This window comes from Condylura cristata, unplaced genomic scaffold (genome assembly GCF_000260355.1).
Source record: "Condylura cristata isolate star-nosed mole 26May11 unplaced genomic scaffold, ConCri1.0 scaffold00021, whole genome shotgun sequence".
In the NCBI taxonomy this organism is placed as follows: Eukaryota; Metazoa; Chordata; class Mammalia; order Eulipotyphla; family Talpidae; genus Condylura; species Condylura cristata.
In genome coordinates this window covers 37,819,875-37,829,928 of record NW_004567122.1, presented here as the reverse complement: position 1 = coordinate 37,829,928, position 10,054 = coordinate 37,819,875, and the positions used below count along the sequence as shown (strand labels likewise).

Genomic DNA, 10,054 nt, shown 5'->3' with positions numbered 1-10,054 from the left:
TGGATGGATGGATGGATGGATGGATGGATGGATGGATGAGTGGGTGGATGGATGGAAGGATGGATGGATGGATGGATGGGTGGATGGGTGGGTGGATGGATGGATGGATAGATGGATGGGTGGATGAGTGGGTGGATGGATGGATGGATGGATGGATGAGTCCCAGGGACTGGTACATAATGGCTACTCCTTATGGCCTGGGGACATATGTCCCTTCCAGGGTCATCTCCGTCTTAGTTTAACAGCTCTAGATACTCCATGTTTCACTACAGTCAGGCTAACTTGGTCCTGGAAATGGATTCCTCAAACCACTCTTCTTACTTTAAGTGTTATCTCTCTCTGACCATGGTCTTCTCAGACCCTCCTTCGATAGCATCAGCTCACTTAGAAGACCAATCAGATTACAGAGGACCTTGGTGAGCAAAGTATGAGTGAGGAAGTTAGATGTCCCTACAGAGCCCTCACATAGTTTCATCACTTCTAGTTTAGAAGGCAATTTCACATTTGTAGTCTTGTTTAATGCTCACAACAGCCAGTAAAGGGGGCAAGGTCAGAATTTCTATCCCCATCATAAAGAAGAAGGAATTGAAGGTAAAAGGAGGAATAACTTGTTCCAGATTACTCAGATTATTAAATAGGTCTCACTTAACCTTATCAAGATAATGAGTAAATTCTCTGCATGAAATGAATGCCTCAGAAGGTAATGAGCATCTCGTCTGAAGAGGTATCCAAGCAGGGCCTAGATGATCATAGATTGGGGTAGGTACTATGGAGAATTCTACCTGGAATGTGAGAATGGACCAGATGCTTTCAAAGATATGTGGGAATCAGTGATTCATTGTTCCTGGGATTTTGGTTTCAAAGAATCCAAGATTTTAGAGGTAAACTGGGTTAACCAAATGGCATTGTATATGATGCCCAACTGAGCTCCCAAGAACTTGGCTTATGGACCTCACAAATTGAAACAACCCCAACCCATGTTTTCAGATATCTTTTAGGCTATGAAAATAGCACATCAAATTTCATCATTTTATTATAATAACTGATCAATTCAAAGGAGAAAACATCCAGCTTGGATGTTTTACTTGTCTGAGTCCATAATAACCTGTGCATTGGGTCAAGAAATTACAAACAACTGGGTCTAGATTACCTCCTCTTGGGCACAAAGAGAAATTGGCCAGAGAGGGAGATACGTTCTCCAAGTCACACAGAAAGTAAAAGAATGAGCAAGACCAGAAGCAAGGCCTCCTGACTCCCAGTCAATAATAACAGCAATACAAGTATCAACAATACTATTTAATTTGGTGGTTACTACATGCCAAGCACAGGGCCAGATTTACATACAGTATTTCCTTTCTTTTTTTTTTTTTTTAAGATTTATTTATTTATTCGTACAGAACTGGGGTACAGGCCAGAGATGCAGAGGGTGAGAGGATTCACCAGGGACAGAGTGAGGAGCAGAACAGGCAGATCGACGAAGTACACTGCTGAGGGGAGCAGCGGGTGGGTCAGGAGAGGTCTGCCTTGCCATGTGGATCTCCTCTAGGGCAGGCGGGGATCAAACTCATGCGGAACTGGCTTAAGCTTCTTAGTGCAGTGCTTTAACCCACTGTGCCACCAGGGAGGGCCAGCAGTATTTCTTTCATTTAGTGATATGCATACTTTTCTTTTTTTCAAGCTAATTTGTAAATATCAATTCTAGTGTTTATTTAGAAAAAAATTGACAATGAAGTTATAAATAAAATACAGAAGAGCATACTACAGCAAAAGAACTCCCATGATTGATGTTAATGCTTTTTATAAACTACATAACTGATATTTATGAAAGAATAAACATAGGCCAAAGTAAAATTTTCAGCACACAAATTTTCCCTTCACTCATTATCCCCATAATTTCAATATTTCTAATTTTATCTATTTTGGTCATTATTCCTATAATTCAAGTTACTATGTTCATGTTTCTCTGTTTTCATTTTACAACTTTAGCTACCTGTTGGTTGCCTAACATTATCCAAAGAACTCAAAGTTTAAAGATAATAACAAAACTATGCAGGTACAATAAGTTTGTACTTAAATAAAGCAACTGCCATTTTGCTTCTTACATTATAAACAGAGTGATATACATACTTTTAAAAAGTGACTTTGTATAACCTAATTTCAATTCACCAGTTAAATATTTTGATTATGTCCATTTTATAGAGCTGGTGGTTCTGAGTTGGTGGTTCTGTTGCAAGCACATTGGAGGAAGAGGAAACATAGATACCGGAAAGTGGAGCCATGCTTAGGCCTTCGATGTAGTAACCTACTTTTTTTTTACTCTCTGCTTCCTTGGGCCTGTCAGAAAACCAGAGAGGTGTACGGAAAGGAGCCGTGGGAGTGCGAGGAAGAGGAGCTGGCTGAGATCCTGGTGAGGGGCCCACTGCACCAGCCAGGCCTCTGTGCAGCTGGTTCCTCTCCTGGCACAGATCCTGCCAGCCCACCTGGGATGGGAGCAGGGTTGAGGGGAGAGGCCAAGAGACACCCCTTGCGTCCTGATCAATCACTCCTGGTCTTTACACAGCAAGCAGAGCTACCTGATGCAGAGAAATACGAAATTAATAAATTCCACTTCAGCGACTTGCCCCTGACGGAACTGGAGCTGGTCAAGTGTGGCATACAGATGTATTACGAGCTCAAAGTGGTGGATAAATTTCACATTCCTCAGGAGGTGAGGTCAAGACAAACCTCTCTGGTGTCTCTTTCTCTTTTTCTATCTTGCTTTTTAAAATTTTATCTGTCAACTGCCTTCACAGCCATGTACCCTCGACTTTTGGGATGGCCGGCACAAGCTGTGCTGCCCAGATAAGCTCTTGGCCAGTAAAGAGACGCACAGTTCCTCTGAACTGAGGCTTTTCGGGCACGCAGGCTTCTCCTGGTTCCGAAGCACTGAGTTCTGACTGCCCTAAAGAGCCGAGAAGCAGGACACGGTCCTGCAGCCCAACAGGGTGGGAAATGTGGTAAAATCCACTGATCCAGGGTCCCTTCCTGCAGGACTCCTTAGTGAGCTGTACTGTGATTGTACAGGTTGGGGGTGGCCAGAGAGGGGGTCAGGCTGGGGGTGGGTGAGGGGCTGTGCCCATAATTTCCCAGACTTGCAGAATGAAGCTGTGTTTTTCAGAATTTTGTCCCAAACCCTACAAGAACCACCTGAGAAAATAGCAGACACGCAAATTCTCTTTTAGTCAGGGAAGGGAGGAAAAATTTTTTTTCACTGTTTCAAGCTTTGGCTCAGCCCATCTTAAAAAAATGAAGAAGAAGAAAGAAAAGAAAAAACAAACAGATAGATGAGGAGAAGCAAACTTTTATATCTGTTGTCCCCATGGGAGTGACCCAGCAGAACCGAGTCACTGTGAACCGGCTCAGGCCCTAGATACCATCTTCCATTAAAGAGGAATGTTGAGGGCTGGTTCAAACTTAAAAGGGAAAGGAAACAATTTACAGGAAAACAGAAGAACAAAGATTTGAAAAATAAAAAAATGTGTTGGGCCCTGCGGAAACAGTAAGACACAGAAAGGAATCTTAACAGACTTCACTAGACCACCCCACCCACTCAAATGCCTCATCGTGTACAATCACAGATGCTTCTCTCTTCCTGGAACGGTGTGGGGAGATGCTCCCACAAAGGATTCCTCTTGTAGAAGGAAATGTCTCTTAGAAAGGAGAGCTACTCAGTTTTCAGCGCTTTGCTTATGTCCACATGCAGTTCCACAGACTCAGAAGCTCTGTTTTCACAAGCCCTTGGAGTGCTTCTGATGTGTACTCAGATTTGAGCACCCGTCCCCGCTCTCCCCTCTCCCCCACCCCCCACCCCCACCCCATGCTCCCGTTTGCTTCTCCAGGACTTTAGCTCTCTCTGGGGCCCAATCTGCAAATCACCGATGATGAAGCCCCATCGGTGGATTAAATGCGATGAATCATAGACCGTTAGGCTGAGCAGTGCGGTCTCCGGCTGCCTCCGTGGCCGCTCTTGCTGGCTTCGGGTCCAGTGAGGGGTGGCGGGAACCCCACTGTGAGCAGGGCCCGGCCAGCGTGCTCACCGGCTGCATTTGTGTCACAGGCGCTGGTGCGCTTCATGTACTCCCTGAGCAAGGGCTACCGACGGATCACCTACCACAACTGGCGGCATGGCTTCAACGTGGGGCAAACCATGTTCTCCCTTCTAGTGGTAAGGAGGGCGTGGGGTCGCCCGTGCAGCTCTGCACAGAGTGGCAGTCTGGTTCAGCTCTATTTATGGCTTGGAGAAAATGATGTAGAAGGAGCTCGCGCTTGGCATAAATGAAGTCTGTGAAGAGAGAAGTGGGGGATGTGGCTGCTGGGGAGGGCACCCAAAAGAGTGTGAGTGTGGGGTGGCATGCATGTGACCAGGTGTGAGCCTGTTCCCCCAATCATATCAAATCACTTTGCTATAGCCAAAGTCACCTCCATAACTGGTGGGGGTGGGAATAGAAAAGTGTAGAAAAACAGTAAGTGGAGGAAAAAATTACCATCTCTCTCTGCCTGCTCCCCAACACCCCCAAATGCACTCAACCCTAGTCCAGTTATTTGGAGCCAACCGTGGTACAACTAACTCCCTCCAAACTTTCTTCCGAGCCCACAGAGACATATTTGTGCATAAACACAGAGAGACTCTTAGCAAATGGAACGGTACTAGGTGACATTTACACGCAGCTAGACTATATGCACACATAGTGTTAAAGTGTACATGACATAACAGGGACCCATGACATAACATGCTGCCCACTTTCAGATGTGCAAATGGCATTAAGCCTATCTGCCCTATTGTACAAGCACCACCCCATCCAGCTCTAGAACTTTCCCACTGCCAGAGAAGCTCTGGCTCATTACACAACTCGCCACCCCCCTCCCAGTCCCCATGACCACCCTTGACTATCTGTGTCTACACATTTGACCACTCACGCGGGGGGCTCTTGTTGTATTTGTCCTTCTGTGTCTGGCTTATTTCACTTACCATCTTTTCCAGGCTTCTCCGTGCTAGGAGTGTGGCCGCACAGCACTCTGGGTTGTTTAGATTGACTGTGATTTCTGTAGCCAGCCCCTGCTGTCAGACACTGTCTTGAACAGTGATGAGCCTACCTGTGTACATTTGTATCAGTGTTTCTTGTACAAGGGTTTGGAACTCTTTATGCTTCTCCTTTTTCCTTTTTTTTTTTTTAAAAAAAATTGTTTATTTATGCATACAAGAGCTGGGGTATAGGCCAGAGGTGCGGGGAGGGGTGTGTGTGAGAGAATTCACCAGAAACAGAGTGGAGAGCAGAACAGGCAGATCGACTGAAATCTACTGCTGAGGGGAGCAGCCGGTGAGACAGGAGAGGTCTGCTGTGCCATGTAGGTCAGCTCTCTGCCCGGGGATCTAGCTGTGTTGCAGTGGCTGTGGATAGCTTCATAGTGCTGAGACAACCCCTTGCTCCACCAGGGAGGCCCTAAAGCTGTTTTTTCCATCTTCCTTATGATGCAAATCCCTTCCCTTTGCCCAGGCTATTCATCCTCATTCCTTTCCCAGTCAGGGCACTAGAGCCTGGAGGTATCAACTGTGTCCAAGCCTCTATAGAAAGTGACAGTAACACCCAAGCTTAGACAAGGAAAGGAATAGAATATTTGAAAGTGGCTTAGGAAAGAATCCTTTTGGGGTGTGCCTAAACCGGTAGATCAGGTTTGGAAGAGTGGTTTTACCAGTCTGACCATTTTTTGTATGTCCCAAAGACTAAAAGCTGAAAGTAGGCAGTTTTTCAACAATCCAATATGCAGACTGGGATAGTGAGACCTAGGAGATGGGACCCTCAAAAGGGCAGCACAGGTGATCCACCATCCTCTCAGCTGCAGCCTGTCCCAGTCCCAGCAAGTCCTTCATGGGGGAGACAGCCATCTGGTCACCCAGTGGAGTCGGGGATAACCAAGATCAGACCAGCGGCTCAAGCTCCCTTCCCTCCCCTTCACACCTGACCTCTCAGCCCTGCCTTTGGCCCCCCCAAGGTAGACGTGAGTGGCCCTCTGATCGCTCTTGCAGACAGGAAAGCTGAAGCGATACTTCACAGACCTGGAGGCCTTGGCTATGGTCACCGCTGCCTTCTGCCACGACATTGACCACAGAGGCACCAACAACCTCTACCAGATGAAGTGAGTCCACCCTGACCCGCCCTCTCCACACCTCTTGCTCCCAGGATGCACCACTTTGAGCTCCCAGGATGCACCACTTTGAGCCCCCAGGATGCACTCCTCTTGCTCCCAGGATGCATCACCCAAGGCTGACTAACTCCCTTACAGACTCACTGGCGTCAGGGAAGTCCCACAAGCTTATGGTTTACTGCTTCCGCCTGCTCTTTGGTTCTAGATAAGCTTCTACAGTAGAATATGTCCACGCCCTAGTGCCCACAGCCTGGGAATAAGTTGTCTTTCATTCAAAATGAATATTGCCAGTGTAATCAAATTAATTCTTAAAAAGTAGGGATAATCTTAGATTATCCAGGTGGGTCCCACATAGCCAAAAGTGTCTTTAAATGAGGTGGGGGGAGGTCAGAGAGAAGATTCCTCTCTGTGAATGTTGAAGGTGGAGGGCAGGCCATGAGCCAAGGAATGTAGATGGCAACTAGAGGCTAGAGAAGGCTAGGAAACCGCCCTCCCCCACCAACCCCAGAGCCTCCAGAAGGAACATAGCCACACAGATGACTGTGGGCTTCCAAATTCCAGACCTGTAAGATAATCATTTTTATATTTTAAGCCATTAAGTTTGAGGCAATCTATGACAGCAGCAATAGAAAGCTAATAAATCAAACCTCCCCTTCTTACCTGCTGGGCAATCTGAACCACAATGTTGTAACAGATCACAGTTCATTCATTCACCTTGTATTTATAAAGCTCCTACTATGAGTGTGGTGGACCTTATACAGGGTAAAGGGGGTTCATGGTGAGTCCCTGTCTCACAGAGCTCCTGTCCCAGGTAGTCTCAGAAGCACAGTCCTGGAACCATGGTCCAGTGGGTCTTCCGGACCAGCTGCAGGCAGGGCAGAGACTAGCATTTACCCCACGTCGTAGATAAGGAGGGAAGTTCTGCCCAGCACCTGGGGCCTGTAAGTCATCAGCCAGTACTAGAACATTCCTCTGAGCCCTCAATTCTTGCACACTGGCCTGGGGCTAGAGGTTGTGTTTACATTTTACCTTGTGGGGCCCTAAGTACTGAGCCCAGAGCTTGGCACATAGTATTTACTAAACAAATGTTTACTGAATAGAAACTTGAATAAACACTGCTTGTTGGAATTCAGTGGCTTTCCCTACGATTTAGACTCCTTATCACCAGTGTCCGTGGGTGGCCACAGAGGATCCACATGTCTCTAAATGTGCAAGTGGCATTGTGTGAGGTTGTGCCTCTTTCTGGGGATAAGCATCCTCTCTTCGATAGACTCTCTAAGGTGTCCATGTTTCCAAAGAGGCTCAGATCAGTTGTGGAGAAACTGTAAGTCTGAGCATCAAGAGATCTGGTTCCTGTGTTGTCACTTCTCATCCCAGACTTCAGCTTCTCTGCCTGCAAAATCAAGAGGTGGTGGAAGTGGATATGTCTCCAACCCTGCTGGTTCATTCTCTCCCTCTCATTCAGATCCCAGAACCCACTGGCTAAGCTCCATGGATCATCCATCTTGGAAAGACACCACTTGGAGTTTGGAAAAACATTGCTGAGAGATGAGGTAGATCAGAGCCCTGTGCATGGCCTTTGGCCTGTGCAGGGGCCCCATCTCCTAAGAAGTCCCACTGTTCTGTCCGTTGGCCTGGGCTGCTTCTCCCATCACCTGGGGCAATGGTTGGTGATTGAGTGACGACGTCGCTGCCAGCGGCACTTCTCAGATCTCTCCTGTGATTTTCTTTTTAGGGCCTGAATATCTTTCAAAACCTCAATCGCAGGCAGCACGAGCATGCCATCCACATGATGGACATTGCCATCATCGCTACAGATCTCGCCTTGTACTTCAAGTTGGTATTTCTTATTTTACACATAGCAATGACTATAATAACAAACATCTTAGTTCTGATTGATTTAATAAGCTGTAGTTAAAGCTACCAAGGTTAGAAGCTCAGAGATGGCCTTTTTAAAAACTTTGCTGGCAAAACTTGTTATGTTATTCTAAGACAACCAACTGGTGTGCTTTTTAGGAAGAGAACCATGTTCCAAAAGATCGTGGATCAGTCTAAGACTTACGAGACGGAACAGGAGTGGACACAGTATATGATGCTGGAGCAGACCCGCAAGGAAATTGTTATGTGAGTTTTAAGACATGGGTGACACCCTGGTCCTCCAAGTCCAGGGTCATAGGTCAAGATGCTCACTTTCTTCAGGGGAAACTTGGGGCACCATTTCGGAGGTCTCTAGCATATGAGGTCATGATGCTAAGCCCAAACAGAATTTCAGCGAGTATGATGTTTGTTTAATTCTTTATTTTAGCACTAAAATATAGTGTTGTTTTATTTCTCTGGACACAAGAAGCATAATTGTTGAAGTACTTCTGTCCTAAAATTCAGAATGTTGGTGGTAAAGTATATAACGTGATAGTTTTTAGAAAATCTTAGAGTGTTATGCCAATTATGAATTGAGTCATGACTATGTGTCACTCAAGAGATGTAGGCTTATTTTTCTAGTGTTCTTTTCGATGTGGCTATGTCCTGCAAGATGGCTTTGCTCCTTGCAAAGAACTACGTGATTAGATGAACTGTGTAGTGTTTTGCTGGGATGAGACCTGCTAAGGGAACTCAGATTTAGGTCTTCTGGTAACTGTCTACTCTCACTTCTCTTCATGTGCTTCCATGATTCACCTCAACTGATGATAGGATGAGAAGTGTACATATGAGTCCTTTTGTGAACTTGTGGCCTGAGCCAAATGTCTCACCCTTTGACTCCCCTCTGATGGTCCTGTGTGTTTATGATCAGGGGAGACAAACCTGCCCCAATGCCCAAGGGCAGCCAAGTTGCCTGTTCATCCCCAGAAGCTTCTGTGAAATGGAGACTTGATTAAGTCACAAGTGCCATAAGCCCCTGTGATAGAGAAAGGGTGACCTTTGTGACAGGCTCAGGAAAGAAAGACAAGAGCCCAGTTGTTCTACCCTCAGCCCCAAGCTCATGCTGCTGGATGCTACAAATTCCCCTGGTCCTAGGGAGCAGTGTGACCTGCTCCCAGTGGCCAACAGGGTGCCCTCCTGCTCCCTGGAAGACAGGGAGCTGCTCAAATGATGCATCAGAAAAGCGGAATGGTAGGGAAGAGCTCCCTGCTGTGGGAGAGGGATCTGATATTAGAAAGCTGCCCATTCTCCCTATAAGTTTATTCAGTTAGGTGATTCCAGGGGAAAGATCTACTCTGTTTCTGAGTAGAATTAGAGGCTGATTCAAAATTTTTATGGGAAATCACGTGTAAACATAGCCAGAAAATTATGAAGAAGAATAGGGCTCAGCAGAAGTAAAGACAGCCCAGCTTGGCATAAATAGGACAGTAAAATGGGGGTAGACTTGAGAGACTGTACCTGAACTAAAAAGTGGATTTTCTCCTCAGGGAGAAAGGTATAGCTTCATCAGTAGTGTTGGGACCATGAGATGGTGCCTTCAATATCACCAGGCAGTTCTCCAAGTCTAGACATTTTTTTTTTTAAAGATTTATTTATTTATTCATACAGAACTGGGGTACAGGCCAGAGGCTCAGGGGCGGTGAGAGGCTTCACCAGAGACAGAGTGGGGAGCAGAACAGGCAGATCTACGAAGTACACTGCTGAGGGAAGCAGCGGGCGGGTCAGGAGAGGTCTGGCTCGCCATGTGGTCTCCTCCTGGGCAGGCGGCAGGCGGGAATCGAACTCATGCGGAAGTGGCTTCAGATTCTCAGTGCTGTGCTTTAACCCGCTGCGCCACCAGGGAGGGCCAAGTCTAGACATTTAATTCAATTTTGATGCCATCTAACTGGAGATGGAGTCAGGCCCTATAGGTCAAGGCTCCATCCCACAAACTGAGCTTATTCCAGACACCAGT

At 46.5% G+C, this 10,054-nt stretch overlaps 1 protein-coding gene across 2 annotated transcripts in view; it reads left to right on the top strand.

The window, feature by feature from the left end:
- Nucleotides 1–10,054, top strand: part of PDE6A (phosphodiesterase 6A, cGMP-specific, rod, alpha) — a 76,342-nt gene that overhangs the window by 41,045 nt on the left and 25,243 nt on the right. For both annotated transcript variants that reach the window (XM_004686878.2, XM_004686879.2), the window contains 7 exons: nt 2,342–2,407; nt 2,561–2,707; nt 4,097–4,204; nt 6,065–6,174; nt 7,649–7,736; nt 7,919–8,019; nt 8,200–8,307. In XM_004686878.2, coding sequence (XP_004686935.1) covers nt 2,342–2,407; nt 2,561–2,707; nt 4,097–4,204; nt 6,065–6,174; nt 7,649–7,736; nt 7,919–8,019; nt 8,200–8,307 — 728 coding nt within the window. The remainder of the gene's footprint in view (nt 1–2,341; nt 2,408–2,560; nt 2,708–4,096; nt 4,205–6,064; nt 6,175–7,648; nt 7,737–7,918; nt 8,020–8,199; nt 8,308–10,054) is intronic.